Genomic DNA, 17846 nt, shown 5'->3' with positions numbered 1-17846 from the left:
TTTTCTACTTTATTTTGTCTCTTCGTACTTTATAGTTGTGCTCATTAAACTTGCCGGCACAACCGGACAGTGTTGGTATAAAATGTTGTGTTAGGTCCAAAACGAGATCAGTCAAACAATCAGCAGCAGCAAGGCGCACAGCGCAATCAACAGAAAGAAGGAGTAAAGGATTAACAATTATTTTGTAGTTTTTGCTATATAGAGGATAAAAAAAGTGAAAAATTGTGTGCAAATTGAAAGTGTGCTAAGTTATTTTTTTTAACCTCCTAACAAATTCAGGCGAAAGTAGCAAAAAGGTGAGTTTTTTTAATGTGAACTTCACAAAAACTCTAAAAAAAAGAAATTGCTGAAAAAATTTAAAAAAAATAATTATTTCGAAAGTGAAGCCAAAAGATAGTAAAAACTCCGTGCTAAGTGGTAAAACGCCGCATCAATTAGCGCTTGCATCATAAATACGTTAAATTTGAAAATGAATGCAAAAGCGGAAATATTTTGCACGCTAATTTTACTTAAAAGCTCTGGTTAAAAAATAAATAAAAATCAGTAAAGTTATGAATTATAATAAACAATTTAAATTGCAAATTATTGCATAAAAACTGAAGTGCAAGTGAAGTTGCATGCGATTTGTATGAACGAGTTGCCATTGAATTCGAACCTTAAGACGTGTTTACACTATCACACATCATATCGTATGCGGCGCTAACTCGAAACGTGTTTTAACTACAAATTTTAAAATGCGCATAAATTATGCAATGCAACATACTAAATAAGTTAAACATGAAAGAGATAAATAAATGAAAAAAAAAAGTTAACTATCAAATGACCAAAACATCATTTAGGTTTAATGAACAATTGTTAATGAATTGCAAAAATTGTGTTCAACGTTTTTGTTTACTATGGCTTTCGAGCCAAAATGAAATTATGAAATTAACGGGCAAATACAAATAGCTGTCACAATTTGACATAAATAGACTTAAAAGGGCAGATATGTGAACTTATAAAGACAATTTGTTAATGTTGCCTTGCATTTGTATAAGCTAATTATATTGACTAATTATTGTGTCAAAATAATGCAAAAAAAAGTTATTGAAATAGTAAATGATTTATATTAAACATTTAAGGACTATTTACTTAACCGAAAGTCCGGGGCTCATGTACGGTACAAAGCAACACAAAAATTAGAAAATGTTGTTTCGATAAGAAGCAGGTTAGATTAGGTGGCAACTCTCTAGTAAGAAATACTTGAACACCTTTATTTCGGTCCGTTGTGTACCACATATTCTGACGGTGGAATGCATGTGAACGATAAACCTACGAGTAAGGCACATGTCGATCTTTGAAATTACCTCTAGAGAGTCGAATACGTCGCAACCGAGATATTTACACCTTGTCCTTGCAAAGGCTGGACAGCTGAGCATAAAGTAACTGGATAATTCTATCCCATCATACTCCAAACAGCGAAGACTGCTGGGGCTGCCCTGTTAAACATTCCAATAACCATGGATAGATAACATTTTGCGAACCCTAAGCCGAGTACTTAGACAGACCTCAACACACGACAAGATGTCGTGTCAGCCCAGAACCAAAAAACAAGTGATTAACGGAATGCCCTGAAACCCAGATAAGACTTATCAAAAAGTAATAAGATGACAATGTAAGCGAGTACAAGCTATCCCTCACAATCCTCGACCTTCCGACGGTAGAGCTTAGCATTTTGATAACCGCCTGATCATTACAGCAGCGGCTACCATCCCATATACCACGATCTTTATAGCACCGACATCCACTGGAAGATGCTGTAGTGATCGTGCAGTTCGAATATCCTACTAGCACCGAGCACATTGCAGAATACTCAACCCCCAATTCGCCCGTCCAGCCTGGATTCATTCGTTAACAATTTCAGGAGACTCAGATAAAGTCGAAGTCGATTAGAATGCTGGAGTTCCCTTAATTCACTGGCTTATATCCCGCGTCACGAAGCTGTAATGCAGTCCGGGCCGAGGCGCTTTTATCCACAATGACAAGAGGGTACAGATTCGTCAATGCATTCAGTGTCTGTGTAGGTGTTGTAAGAAGGGCCCGCTTATTCCAAACATCGAAGAAGTATTAAGTGATCCCCACCAGACTAGAACGACATAGAAGAGAATCGGTTTCATTACTAGAGAGCCCTTAGCGCTTTACAATTGCCCCCTGGCAGCAATAATAGGCAATCAAAGTCATTCCTAGCTCTCTCCTCCACATTTAACAAGAAGTAATGCGGTCAAGAATAATCACAAGGCATTGACTCCTGTCAGACCTGCGCTACCCTAAATTCAAGAGTCTTGCATAAATAAAACGAACTTCGAGGTCATTCTCATGTTTCAGACCACCTGATCACGACACCAGGTAGCCCTGTATAACGTTGCTTGATATTAAGTAAGCTCACTGCACGATTTACAGTATCGCCTTTCTTAAGGATTGCATAGAGTATATTTACGTTCGAGTCTGTAAAGATGTGCTCGTCCGATATGCTTGGCGGGTAGTGCGTAGTTTCCCGGGGCCTTGTTATTTTTATAGGGGGTACTGTCATACTCTTGATCATGACCGTGGTGTGGTGGTTGCGTGCTCCGCATACAACACCTAAGATCCTGAGTTCAAGTTCCGGGCAAAGCCACATTAAACATTTAGAGACAAGTTTTTTAAATTAGAAAACAAGTTTTTCTAAGCGGGTCGCCCCTCGACAGTATTTGACAAATACTCCGAGTGTATTTCTGCCATAAAAAACTTCTCAGTGAAAGCTCATCTGCCTTGCCAATACCGTCCGGAGTCGACGTAGAATATATATGTTCTTTCCCGCCAATTTTTAGGAAAAATTTAAAGCAGCACGTCACAAATTGGAAAAAAAGCTCGGCCTATATTTCTTCAGAGGTGTTTCACGCTTCATATATATTTTATTTTATTTATTGTAATTTTTACTTCGTCATAGGCGCGCTTAGTGGATGGTATATTGCATCATCAGGGACCATTATAATTCCGGTATTGAAACCTCCCTTCATCTGAACGTCTATCTTCTCTCCGTCACGATAATGCTTAGACACATCCTCATACTCAGCGTGATCTTATAAGCAGCATCATTTTTTCCGGGCCAGCGAAGCATTTCCACCGTACTAGTTGTTTTTGCGTGCTTTATATGACCACTCTGAAACTTCTGGATGAACCCCCTACTCCCGTCGCCAGTGCTTCGCCTGCTAAATAAATAGTATTCGCCACAGGTAGATGAGTTTGACAACTGTTTAAGAGAATCTATAAATTGCGCAGGAAACCCCTTGAAAGGTATACGCTACATAGCCCTTTGAGTCGCGAAATCTATGCTGCGATGTCACTTTTTATCTTCACGAGAAATCAACTAGCCAAACATCGGTAGGGAATGGACTTGTTACCTGCGGGGATCTAATCCCAGCGCATAACGCGGCTACTGGATTTGGACTTTAGTCTTAGCGCATGCCCAATCGCGCGTATATTTTGAGTCCCTTAACCCGCTTAACACCGGTACATACTAAGCCCTTTAAGCCAATTGCAAAAATCGGTTCTTCAAATACTCACAAACGCACATCACTACTATGAATCCGGTGAATGTAGTAGAAAAACAAACTTAATTTACATTTCAAATAATTAAAATTTTATGATCGCGGGTTCGAATCGAGCTCAAGGCCTAACAATAATTTTTTATTATTATTATTGTTATGATAAATTTTTTCTTAATTGAAAAAATTTTTAAATTAGAATAGAAGAAAGAAAAAATTTTAGACAACTGCCAAAGCTCGTTGTATAGATCCATTTCGGGAACTGCTAAATTCCTTCATCGGCAACGTTTAGGCGCCGCTGCTATAACCATTCAGCCACCACAGCGATTCGAACCCGCGATCTTAAAATCAGTAGGCCGATATAACAACAAAAATTAAAATTTTATGAAAATTTCGCAACTTCTATTTAACAAAAAAATGCAACTATGCATGAACATCCAAATACTTTCCTATTAGTAGGTACATAATGAATACTTTGGGCCACAATAGGCCACTCACCGGATTCGACGCTCATTACTATGCCTCTTCCGCCAAAGTTTCATTCACCAAATAACCGTTACATTTGAAGCATACCTAACTGAATCTGATACAGTTGCATAATTAAAAAAGGGAACAAAGGTAAAAGTTAAAAATATACATAACAACAATGAACTATCAAAATCATATACAGTCTTAAATGCAGATAGCAAATATCCATAAAATTTTGCGCTTCAGAAAACATAATTAAATCTTCAACACACACAGCCACATAGGCACATACAAGTGTTAAAGCAAAAAAAGTATAAATATAAAGAGTTATATATATTTGACGAATCCACCTTCCCAACTGCTTACCTATCTCATTGAAACACACACACATATACATATGTACATATGTAGGTACTACGCTCACGTTGCCAATTGCATAATAACTCCAAAAAAATGTAACAGAAAATAAAACGATCAAATAAAAAAACATACCCAGATCTCCAACGCATTCAAGTAAGACATAGTGGGAGATCTTATTTAAACGTAACAACAACAATAAATGTAATGACTTCACTTCTGCCTCATGTCATTTCCTAAATCTTATGAGACAAGCTTACTACCTTTTATTATACTCAGCTGAGCACAGCTCACAGAGTATATTAACTTTGTTCGCATAACGGTAATCCGTAACGGCATAAACTATCGAGATAGATATCATCTGGGCGAAAAAAGAAATTTATTTAGCCATGTCCGTCCGTCCGTAAACACGATAGCTTGAGTAAAATTTGAGGTATCTTGCTGAAATTTGGTATGTAGCTTCCTGGGCACTCATCTCAGATCGCTATTTAAAATTAACGAAATTGAACTATAACCACGCCGACTTTTTCGATATCGAAAATTTCGAAAAACCCAAAAAGTGCGATAAATCATTACCACAGACGGATAAAGCGATGAAACTTGGTAGGTGGATTGACGTTATGACGTGGAATAGAAAATTAGTAAAATTTTGGACAATGGGCGTGGCACCGCCCACTTTTGAAAGAATGTAATTTGAAAGTTTTGCAAGCCGTAATTTGGCAGTCGTTGAAGATATCATGATGAAATTTGGCGGGAACGTTGCTCCTATTACTATATGTGTGCTAAATAAAAATTAGCCAAATCGGATGACGATTTAAAAAAAAAAATTTGTTTAAGTCAAAATATAACAAAAAATTTAATATCTTTACAGTATATAAGTAAAATATGTCAACATTCAACTCCAGTAATGATATGGTGCAACAAAATACAAAAATAAAAGAAAATTTCAAAATGGACTTGGCTCCGCCCTTTTTCATTTAATTTCTCTGGAATACTTTTAATGCCATAAGTCGAACAAAAATTACCCAGTCCTTGATAGGGGCATAGATTCTATGACGATAACTGTTTTCTGTGAAAATGGGCGAAATCGGTTGAAGCCACGGCCAGTTTTTATACACAGTCGACCGTCTGTCCTTCCGCTCGGCCCTTAACACGATAACTTGAGCAAAAATCGATATATCTTTACTAAACTTAGTTCGCGTAATTATCTTAACTCACCTCATCTTGGTATAAAAATGGCCGAAATCCGACTATGACCACGCCCACTTTTTCGATATCGAAAATTGCAAAAAATTAAAAAAAAATGCCATAATTCTATACCAAATAGGGAAAAAAGGATGAAACATTGTAATTGAATTGGTTTATGGACGCAAAATATAACTTTAGAAAAAATTTTGTAAAATGGGTGTGCACCTAGCATATTAAGTAGAAGAAAATGAAAAAGTTCTGCAGGGCGAAATCAAAAGCCCTTGGAATCTTGGAAGGAATACTGTTCGTGGTATTACATATATAAATAAATTAGCGGTACCCGACAGATGATGTTCTGGGTCACCCTGGTCCACATTTTGTTCGATATCTCGAAAACGCCTTCACATATAAAACTAAGGGCCACTCCCTTTTAAACCCTCATTAATACCTTTAATTTGATACCCATATCGTACAAACACATTCTAGAGTCACCCCTGGTCCACCTTTATGGCGATATCTCGAAAAAGCGTCGACCTATAGAACTAAGGCCCACTACCTTTTAAAATACTCATCAACGCCTATCATTTGATTCCCATATCGTACAAGCACATTCTAGAGTCACCCCTGGTCCACCTTTATGGCGATATCTCGAAAAGGTGTCGACCTATAGAACTAAGGCCCACTCCCTTTTAAAATACTCTTTAATACCTTCCATTTGATACCCATGTCATACAAACACATTCCAAGGTTTCCCTCGGTTCATTTTCCTACATGGTGATTTTCCCTTATTTTGTCTCCAAAGCTCTCAGCTGAGTATGTAATTTTCGGTTACACCCGAACTTAGCCTTCCTTACTTGTTTTGATATACATATATATGTACTTACATATAAACACACATACTTATGTATGTATATGTATCGATGCAGGAAAAAATTACGTTTACGTTGCTACGAAATATTCAAAGGAGTTGAACAACAAATCCCACGTAGCCATTATGATTTGCGTGTATTTGCTAAAATATTGCAAAATTTTGTCCAAAAAAAAGTTTGTGCAAAAAAACAGCCAAGCCTAAGTAAGAGCTTACATCATTCGGAGATTTTAAATTTAAAGCATTTCCTCCAAGTCAAGGCCAAAAAAAGCAATATATACGCAAAAAGTACACACATACTTATGCAAAACATGCATTAATAAAAAGAGAGACAGTGAACAGTGGGGTTGTTGGCAAACAACGGAAATAAAATTTGTATGAGTTAAAAAATATCATAAACTTGAACTTATAGATACTAGGTCTACATATTTATCTTTAACTTTTGAGATTTATTAAATCTTTTATTTTAACCTACATTGTCTCCACTTGGCGTTTATTTGACGATTCATTCTTTCATGTTGCAAAAATTATAAAGTAGGACCACGTGAGGCTCTGCAGCAAAGAAAGTTCGTAGTCGAAAAACTGCTTTTGAAACAGACAACTTGGGTCTCACACCTCCTCACTGAGAGCAATCTTCCACATGACGTTGTAGTCGAGCATATGCTTCCAAAATTTCTCTGTCATGACATACCGCCATAGGTTTACAGCGCGCCCGCAAAAATTAATGGTACGATGAGGAATGTCGTGCTGCCTCGGAAAAAAGGGCGCTGCCTATAGAGCCATGCTGCAGACGACCGCGTGAGAGGTATATGGTAGCGTTGTCGTGAGGCGAAGGAAGAAACAAAATTTTTAAGGATAAAAACGTGAGACATAATGGCGTGAGTTCGAGTAGCGTCAGATGCTGATAGATAGAAATAATGCCCCAAACTGCTAGCAAAAAATCGGGCAGGTGACGTATAGTTTCAAGACCGGGGAAAATTCTGACGAACAGAATGTGCTTCAAGTTGTGAAGGGAACACTTCCGCTCATTTCAATCTAGCGATGGAGAAGACGAATCCGACAAAGCAGTGGCCGATGACGGAAAACACGTTCCTGCGCCCGACTAGCTAAAGGCAAGACGCCGGGTAATGATTTTCTACCCGCATGTTTCAAAAGGTTCTTCTCAAACCCTATTGTCAACCTCAACTACTCGTAGCGAATCCAGTTTCCTTAGCAGACGAGCCTCTGTTTCTCATTAACACCAAAAACATTGTCAACTTAGAAATCAAACAGAGAGTTACTTTCATCAACAGGTGCTACTTTGGACAGAGTAGGCAATTGAGAAGTAAAGTCCCCTCTCGCCGAACAAAAATTACGGTCTATAGCTCGGAATCATGGACGATGTCGAGGGGAGATGGAAGTCGATGATGCCAACGACGGTTATCGACGGAGAGGTAATGGTGCGTTGTATGAGCTTTACGTACACATGAAGATAGTGCAGCAAATAAAAACCCAAAGACTCCGCTTGCTGGTTCATGTTATGCGAATGGACAGTAATGTTAAATATTTCATGGAGACTTAACTTAAATCTGCCGCGTTTCAAGATTTCATTTTGTATAGTAAACTTGCAAGGTTTAATGTTAAATCGTTTCAAAGGCTAAAACTCTAAATGAAGGCAAAGCATTAAGCTTCGAGCAGCACACAGTATACAAATTGATGATTTCGCGCCAATTTTCGAACTTACGAGTTTTTGCAATCACATCAAGATTTTGAGGGTAAATTTTTCATTGTTTTCAGTTTATATACAACGATTATTTTCATTTTCGTATTTAACTCCTAATCGGTAATTATGAACAAATTCAGGACATGCCTTTTTTCTTAAACCGAAAAAAATCTCAAGGGTGTCATCTGTACAAGCATGAAATAGAAGAGAATCATGAACATTTGCTGGTTAGTAATCTAGTTCCTAGGGATGGCACATATATGAACGCGTAGCTTAACCAATGTGAATTTTTTGGAGATTAGTGCAAGCGTAAACATGGCTTCATTGAACTAGAAAGTAAATGTTCGGGTGCCATTTTTCCATAAGAAATAATCTTCAAAGCTTTTTATCTTTATATATAGCACACATTTTTATCATTTCAAGCCTTCTAGCGATAAATATTCGATTATAAAAAATATTCCAATCCAAGAAAATTTATAAAATTGAAATCAAGCAGTTTTTGAGTGCAATAAAACACCAGAGCTTTGCCAAAGTAGAGAAAACTATACAAAAGATTTGCCCTACGACGACTGGTTTTAAAGAAATAACTATATATTTTTTCTTAGAACTTAGAAAGGGGCAGGAATGTCGAAACACTACGCACCAACTTCACGTTTCTCTTGATGGAATATTGAGGTTGTAAACTTTTGTAAATTTTAATAAAATATCTGTTGCACGTGTCCCACTGTGCAGCGCTTAACACTGCTAATACAACTATACTCTGCAACACCATATCAGACCGCAAGCTGCCAGTTATTGTTTATTTATTATTTGGTTTTATTTCTTTACTTTTTTCATCCACCACAAGCTAACGACCTTAAAACGAAAGTAAAAGTCTTTCGCGCTTTGCTCCGGCTCGTGCTGCCAACGGCTTCTTCAAGCGTGACTCATTACAAGCTTCGCGCTCAATACGTGCTCAACTTTATGCCTTCTTCCATATTACTTTGGCAACGGAAAACAACAGAGCCCCAAAAACCGGTTAACTTGCATTTGACGAAATATTTATACAATATTTACTTTTGATCTTTGCACAAACGGGGCAAAAGTAGCACAATGACCAAAACGACTGTTCAAAGTCATTATTAATATTTAGGTTAATTAACTTGATGCGGAAAATGTAAAAAATATATTAATAGAAAAAAACTTTGAACTTGTGAAACATTTAAATTATTACTTCATAGCTGTCCAACACAATCATTAATCCCTAAACTCTGTTTTCCTATTTATCTTTTCACAGCTCCGACGCCTGTACAATGAGATTAACACATCATTTGACTGTTATGGCCGCCGTACTTTTGGCTGGCTGCACATACACACGAGCGCAAGAGCAATCATCTTGGAGTGGTGGCTGGGAACCCTCAAAGGATTCTTCAATGCTCAACACACCTTCCAACGGGGCTGATAAAATGAACTCAGCTACTGCGCAAGCCACAAAAGTGCAAGGACGTAATTATGCTGTACATGAAGCAATCTACAGTAATGACACCGGCATCGACATTAACTCAATCATCGATCAAATAATCAATTCACGCCGAGAAGGACGCAACCTAGGCGAATACGATCAAGTGTACGCCGATGGCAATATTGATAATGCGCTACAACAGGGTGACGATAAGCAAGCGCGCAATCTGATACGTGATAAACTCTGCGAAATTGGTCTTATGAGCTGTGATATTGAAGAGAAACGTCCTTACTATTCAACAATTTATGCGCAAGGTCCACCACCACCCTCATTTGGTGGCGGTCCATATGGACCACCCAAACCTATGCCACCACCCGGACATTATCATAACCGCCCACCTCCACCACCACCATCATCATTGAACTCATTTGGACCGCCACGCAAGGTGGGTTATGAAAGCTCTTACAAACCAGGTTATCGTCCATCGGGTCCCGGACCGATGTTCACTGGCCCTTATTTGGAGAACCCACCACCATCCGCTATTGGTGGTACGACAGGATCGGCTGCCTTTAGTAAACCACCACCCGGTGCCGTCATCTATGGCAGCAAACCACCTGGTCCCGTCTTTGGCGGTAATGCAGATCTACCACCTCCATACGCTTTTGAAAATCCAGGTGGTGAAAAAATTATTTCTTCTGGCTCTGCTCAATCCAACTTCTATGCACAACAATCAGCTGCCGCTACGGGCTCCTCCCCAAACAAAGTTGTTGTTGGTAACTTAAATGCTGTACAATCGGCAGCCAGCGGCTTACAGCAACATGTGCACCATCATTTCCACCATGTTGAGGGCGCTGACGGTGTTACTGGCGCTAAAGTTCCCTCTGTACCCATACCAGTTGGCGCGGGACAATCAATTAATACTGATTTTTCAGCGCTGGCGCAATCATCGACCGCATTCACACCACAGATACAAGGTGGCTTCACTGAATCGAATGCCTTCACAGCTGGTTATAATGGCGCATCACAAGGTGGCCTACTTACTCAAACAGCTGCTAACACTTTTGGTACATACGATAAACCCGGCAGCGGTGGCTTATATAAACCTACAGGCGGTTTGGGTAATTTTGGTAATCCTACTGCGGCCGGTATATATGATCCAAATGCATTGAATAGCGCTGGCGGTCTTAATGGTTTTGCACAGAGTGGATTTGTACAATCTACGAACTTTGGTCAGTCTAACAATTTCGCACAGTCCAACAACTTTGGAACGAACAGCGGCAGTTATCATAGTCAAAATCCAGATTATTACAAAAAAGAGCTACAAAACTTTGGCGGTCTTACGTCGCCTGGCTACAATGGGCTGGGTAATAATTTTGTAGGTGGCCAATATCCAGGGGGGTATGACACCTCACGTCAACAGATCGTCGATTGTCAATGTGTGCCATTCAATCAATGTCCTGCTGCTGATCGTATCGGCCGTAAAGAAGATCTGATCTTAGCAATTGATCCACGTAATTTGGGTAAGGACATTGAAGCGCTTAGCGATGAGGCAGCAGCGAATGCTACAGTCAGTGTAATGGAAGCAAAAACACATGCCGAGAGCAAAGACGGCACGAAAAAAGATGAAGACAAGAAGAAAGAGGAAAGTAAACGCAGCAAACGTGACGTCAAAGCTGAGGATAAACAAGGGGATGAGGGTGACGCAGATTTGCCATTAGATGCCGAAGGGGTAAGTCATATTTTGAAATGCGAAAACTATTTATTTGGTATGTTGTCTTGTTTTTTGTTCTTTTTAACCGTAACACAATTAATTTCATGCCTAATTACCCGCAAAATTTATTAACTTTAATATGTACGAAACTAATTGGCAGCACAGGTCTCACTCTACTACGTTCCGAATGCACACTCGTGAAACCGCAGTACGCGTTACACGTCGTTTAAACTCACTCCCAGCAGCACAAAATACCGTGGAACAAACAAACCGAATGAAACCTTGTTCAGTCCAAAATTTATTCTAAAACTCTTCTTTGGAATTTCTTAGCTCTTGTGGATGTGGCCGCGCTTTCCATGTAACTAATCTAACTAAAAACTTCCATTTCTAACTGCACCAGAGTCCATACATTCATCGTCTGTTACGGGTCCAAGTTGCACGCCTACTAGCATGCCTCCCCAAATTTCTTTAACCGCATACGTCAATATCTTCTAACCTTCTTATCGTACTTATAATCATTTCCTATTTTTCGCTTGTCCCTCTCCCTCTACACAAAACAATATAAAGCGCACTGGCATACCTGATCTCGCAGCCCTCGAGCTGATAAGACGTAAAATATTGCCAACATATGGCATATCATTTGGGCTGCCATATCCAAATGGTGGCGCTGGTTATCCTGCAAATGCTATTGGAGACTTTCATCCAGCACAAAATCCACATTTCGGTTCCATTGGCCCAAATGGTTTGAATTTGGGTCTTTTGAATGTAAACCCTTTGGTCTCGGTACAAGTTAGCAAGACCGAATTCGGTGATAAAGTAGTAAAGCCGTTAGTTAACCTACATGTCACACCAAATGCTAATGTACTACAAAAAGTTGGCGATCTCTTCAAATCGAAACCCGAATACATACACAATACACATTATCATCATCATGATCATTATAGCGGTTTTGAGTATGATCATCACTCGCATACTGCACCGGGTCCCATTTCTCACTACCATAGCACGCCGACAGGACCCTCCATTATTGATGTGGTGGAAAGTAAACCTATATATGAGCATCATAGCACTGTTACTGCGCCAGCTAATACAATAATTGATACCGGACTTCTTCATCATCAGCACCATCATGAAAATCACGGATTTGCACAAACTTCGTTTGGTACAACTTCGGCTGCTAATTATTACCCAGGCACAGCTCCTGCCACTTTTGGAGTAGAACATATATCATACCCTCATTATACTCAAACGAGCTCAACTATCCCCGCTCATTATGGTGCGCCATCGATAACAAGTGGTTTCGGTTCAAATGGTTTCGGCACTACTGGCAACGGTGGGCATATTTATGGCGGTGCTTTAACCCAACCCACTGGTTATGGTTCAAATGGACATGCAGGTGAAATTTTCGCCGGACAACATTATAATGCTTACGCAGAGCGTAGTTCCAACTTAACTGTTGCATTTAAAGGACCCACGGAACATGGTCCAAAACATGAAGCTTTAATAAACCCACTATCCAATCGTCGAGGTAAAGGTTTGCGTCATGAAAACGGTTTACGTCCGATACCAGCACAGGCACCAGGTGCCGCAGAAGGTAGTGACTATGTGACATTTCCACGTGATCGACGTCGACGCGATGTGGTGGAACATGAGGAAGCAGCGGAACGTAGAGAGAGTGTTTTGACAAGTACGGTAAATGCCGAGCAGGTAAATAAAGCGGGTTGTTAGGCATGTATTGAGTATAAAAGACGGGAGAAGAGAAGACATGGAACAAAAAATAATTTTTATTAGGGATGCCAAAATCGAAGATTTTCTAGTAGCCCGCAACTAAATCCACTATTCCAAAAAGAAAACGAAATGATTCTGCGTTAAGACTTCCAATATGTCGAACAAGGAAAGAAATATATGTAATAACAGTTCAACAAAAAGAAAAAATAGATTGAAAGCATCTTACCACTCGAAATTCTTGACCACAACTTTGGAGTGTTTACCATTATTGTTGTCTCTGTAACGATTTTTTGGAAAACTTGATAAATCAGCTTCTTTTCTCGGAAATATCGAGCTAAGTTCTTTGAGGTTTTCAATATAGAAAACATCCTCGAAAACTAGTATGTTTGAAGTATCAAATTGTTCTGAGATCTCAAAAATTTACTTATCGGGGACTCTAAACTCTGGATCGAAAGTAACTGAACCTCGATGAGTAAGCAGAGTTTTGTTTTCTATAAGCAGAGGTTTTTCGATGTCGATATTCAATTCTCTGAAATAAAATGTCAACAAAGGAAACGAAAACTTCTTTCATTAACTCGAGCCGTAACCCGAGCTATTTTCCCAAATATTTTAAGAGGACAACGCGACTTGTCCTGGGAGCAGCGAGTTACTCTGGCCTAACTTGATCTGAATACTACAATTGGTTAAACTTTTGCTTATCCATATTAAGTCCCAACATACCCAACAAATGCTCGCATATTGATAGTCCCAGCACGAAGAGATCGAACTCCGCACAGGCCACATGATGCCAACTCAACTGACACTTATGTCATTCTGACCTTTAAAAACTGCACTGGTCTTAGGCCTGCTTTTAAATGATCTCGTAAATTTTCTGAAATCCGCTAGGTAGATTTAAATGATGCTACAAAAACAAAATCAACTTTCTGAATTTCTTGATATCAGCAAGACTCTGTTTAAGGCACGGTTTTAAATCCAATTGGGAGGACCTTTTTTAGAGCTCTGGGAAACTTTTTCATAACAAAATATCACTCAGATAATCTATTGATTTAAGTGTCCTTGTCAGCAACAACTCCCTCAAATAGGGGTCGTGTCGGAACTGTTGGGGCCCTTACGCATAAATCATGGGGTGTGTGGTAAGAAAACACCCATATTTCGGCACCAAGAAATTATAATCCACCAACTTTCATTTTCAAAATCTTTTCCAGATACCTGTAGCTAGGACGGTATCAGCTTTCAGTATCCCAGAATTGTGTTTTTGGCATCCCTAATTTAGCTTGATATCTTAATCATTTACTAATAATTTACCTTTTCCTCAAAGCGCGCCTACTACGGCAATCGTCCCATCGAGAAGACTTGTCGCATCAATGAGGTCTGTTGTCGTCGTCCACTACGTCCACCCCAACAGCAACAACTTGGGCGTTGTGGTACACGTAATGCTGCCGGTATTACGGGACGTATCAAAAATCCATCATATATTGATGGTGATAGTGAATTTGGCGAATACCCATGGCATGTCGCCATTTTGAAAAAGGATCCCAAAGAATCTATTTACGCTTGCGGTGGCACACTGATTGACGCTCTACATGTGATCACAGCAGCGCATTGCATTAAATCGTAAGTTCAGCAACTTTTTTAAAAATAACATTTTTACTTCCTTTATATTAGGTCGGTTAAATGTTTGTCCGCTTTTCATACAAATCTTGTAATCGATTTTTAAGTAACTTCTCATTGAGCTACAAACGTGAATCTTTACACATAGGTTAGAACACCGTGACAATGCAACAAAAGGAAAAAAATCCGTTAGGCGGCCCACGGATCGAAATAATTAGATAAGAATTTGCAAATTTTCAAACCAGCTTTTAAGTAACTTCTCGATGAGCTAGAGACTTAAAATTTCAAACTTAATTCAGAGGTCGATGACAGCTGATGACACGATACAAAAACATTCACTAGGGGGCGCATGGGATGAGATATTTAGAAAAATCGTACGAAATGGAGGGCATTTTGGGATTGATATTTATGTAAGTTCTCATTGAGCTACGACTGTAAACCTTCACAGATAGGATAAGACGCTGAAAAAATTTAAGAAAAGGAGAAAAAAATTCCGTTAAGTGGCGCACGGATCGAAATATTTAGATAAAAATTAGGAAATTTGGTGTTTTAAGATCGATTTTAAAGTAACTTCTCATTGAGCTACAAACATGAAACCTCAGAAATAGGTTAAGACACTGTGATAAAGGAACAAAATAAGAAAAAATTCCGTTAGGTGGCGCACGGATCGAAAAAATTAGATAATAATTTGGAAATTTGAGACCGGGTTTTAAGTTACTTGTCGATGAGCTAGAGGCTAAAAATTTAGAGCTTAATTCAGAAGTCCATGACAGCTCCACTTTTATATTTTTACTTCTTATAAATATTTTTGCAATTTCTATGTCAAAATTTAAAAATTAAAGTTTAGCAAGAATATGGCTTTTCTTTATGGCTTTTTCTTTATGACATTTTTCGCTGATTTTTGTCCATTTATATAAAGGAAGAGCTTAAAATTTTTTTATTTTATTTTTATTTTGAAATAACTCTTTTTACTAGAAAAACGTTCTTCGCTCTCTTTCTCTTTATCTAATAAAACAGCCAAAACGGTTTCGATTTACGCGCTCGTCTTGGCGAATGGGATGTCAATCATGATGTGGAGTTCTTCCCTTACATTGAACGTGATGTTATCTCGGTACAAATTCACCCCGAATACTATGCTGGTACTTTGGATAATGATTTGGCTGTGTTGAAACTTGATCATCCCGTCGATTTTACCAAAAATCCACACATCAGTCCCGCTTGTTTACCTGACAAGTTCTCCGATTTTACTGGCGCACGCTGTTGGACTACCGGTTGGGGTAAAGATGCTTTTGGTGAAAATGGCAAATATCAAAATATCCTCAAAGAAGTTGATGTACCAATCTTGTCACACCATCAATGTGAATCGCAATTGCGTCAAACTCGTTTGGGTTATAGTTACAAAGTGAATCCTGGCTTTGTTTGTGCCGGCGGTGAAGAGGGCAAAGATGCATGCAAAGGTGATGGTGGTGGTCCATTGGTATGCGATCGTAATGGCATCTGGCATGTGGTCGGTGTTGTGTCCTGGGGTATTGGTTGCGGTCAGGCCAATGTGCCCGGCGTGTATGTTCGTGTATCACATTATTTGGACTGGATTCGACAGATTACGCAATACTATAAATGAGTATCGGCTTCAGCGTTAATGACGCATATGCCACATGCGACCACAACAGCCTATCGCAACAGCTGTCAGTCGCAAGTACGAGATGTGTTCCACTTTCATTTTTGATAAGCCATAATTTTTTGTTAATTTACCATACCAATGTAATCTTAAGAGTATGATTATGTGTTAATGTTATTATTTATTTTTGTTAGTGTTGTTAGTGTAAGTGCATAAGTGCTGCTTTGTATTGTTTATATTTTAGTTTTTTATTTGTAAATATTTATTACATTTTAAATTTATTAATCGCCTTCATGCTCGTCATGCAGTGAAGCTGAAAGGAAAACTTTGAAATACCATTAAATTATAACTGTATTTAACTATTTTGTAAAATTTTTAATAAAATGTATTTATACTATTTAAAAAAGGGAGTTTTGCTTTCTTTAGACCGAGAGATAGTGTTAATGATTACCCAAACTTTAGAGTTAAGAGGAGCAAATGGCTTAATGGTGGTAACTAGGGCATAGCTTTAAAGCGAAGAACTATCTCTTCCTTTGAGGACCAAAGTTACAGACGAACTAATTCACATACTGAATAGCCATTTACAACATGAACGTCCCAAATGTCGACCATTTTCAACATCCACGTCGATGGCACTATGCTACCGATTGTTCGCCACCCCAAAATCTTGGGTGTGACCTTTGATCAGGATATACATTTTGGTGAGCATGCAGCCGCAATTGTACCGAAAATCCAGAGCCGTAATAAAATCCTGAAATCTCTTGCTGGCAGTACTTTGGGAATCTTTGTCTTTTCCTCTTTTTCTCTTACTTACTTACTTAATTGGCGCTTAACCGTCTAAACGGTTATAGCCGTCCAACAAAGCGCGCCAGTCGCTCCTTCGCTCCGCCAACCGGCGCCAATTGGTCACACCAAGGGAGTTTAAATCGTTTTCCACCTGGTCCTTCCAACGGTGTGGGGGCCGCCCTCTACCTCTGCTTCCATAGGCGGGTTCCGATAGAAACACTTTCTTGGCCGGTGCATCATCTTTCATTCGCATAACATGGCCTAGCCAGCACAGCCGCTGCGTTTTAATTCGCTGGACTATGTTGATGTCTGCGTATAGCTCGTACAGCTCATCATTAAATCTTCTTCGGTACTCGCCATCGCCAACGCGTAGAGGTCCATAAATCCTCTTTTTCTCATTACCACTTAAAAAGCAATTGGCCAGCCGATTGCATGCTACGCGTCCCCTATATGGTCGCCAAGCCTAAAAACTACTCACTGGAAGAAGCTACAGGCCTGCCAAAATACTGCTCTCAGAACTGCCACGGGCTGACTTCTTATGTCCCCAGAACACCATCTATATAATGAGGCGAGAATACTCCCCATCAGGAAGAGAAATGAGATACTAACCAAACAGTTCCTGTTGAATACCCAGAAACCTGGGCATCCAAACAGACATCTGATTGATGAGCCAACACCGCCGAGGAGCTTAAGGAGTCATCTCCGTAAGCATTATGAGGAAATACGGCACCTGAGAACTCAGCCATATGAAGCCAAAAAACACAAGCAGGTCCTCAGCGAACTCTAAAAACAGGCGTCGGACCTT

General features: G+C 39.3%; 1 protein-coding gene across 3 annotated transcripts; it reads left to right on the top strand.

Annotated features, from left to right (window-relative positions):
• Positions 1-120: 120 nt before the first annotated feature.
• On the top strand, positions 121-16654 carry LOC137252349 (serine protease filzig). Of its 3 annotated transcripts, none has more exons than XM_067787901.1 (5): positions 121-296; positions 9423-11316; positions 12421-13005; positions 14345-14640; positions 15655-16654. In XM_067787901.1, exons 2-5 carry the CDS (start codon positions 9439-9441, stop codon positions 16256-16258), a joined length of 3363 nt encoding a protein of 1120 aa, XP_067644002.1. In that variant the 5' UTR covers positions 121-296; positions 9423-9438; the 3' UTR covers positions 16259-16654. The 3 variants fall into 3 exon arrangements, with proteins under 3 accessions (XP_067644002.1, XP_067644001.1, XP_067644003.1); XM_067787900.1 differs by having other exon boundaries at positions 11866-13005; XM_067787902.1 differs by lacking the exon at positions 12421-13005.
• The last annotated feature ends 1192 nt before the right edge of the window (positions 16655-17846 follow it).

The sequence above is a fragment of the Eurosta solidaginis genome, chromosome 5 (assembly GCF_040869045.1).
Source record: "Eurosta solidaginis isolate ZX-2024a chromosome 5, ASM4086904v1, whole genome shotgun sequence".
NCBI lineage: Eukaryota > Metazoa > Arthropoda > Insecta > Diptera > Tephritidae > Eurosta > Eurosta solidaginis.
This window is presented reverse-complemented; position numbering and strand designations above follow the sequence as displayed.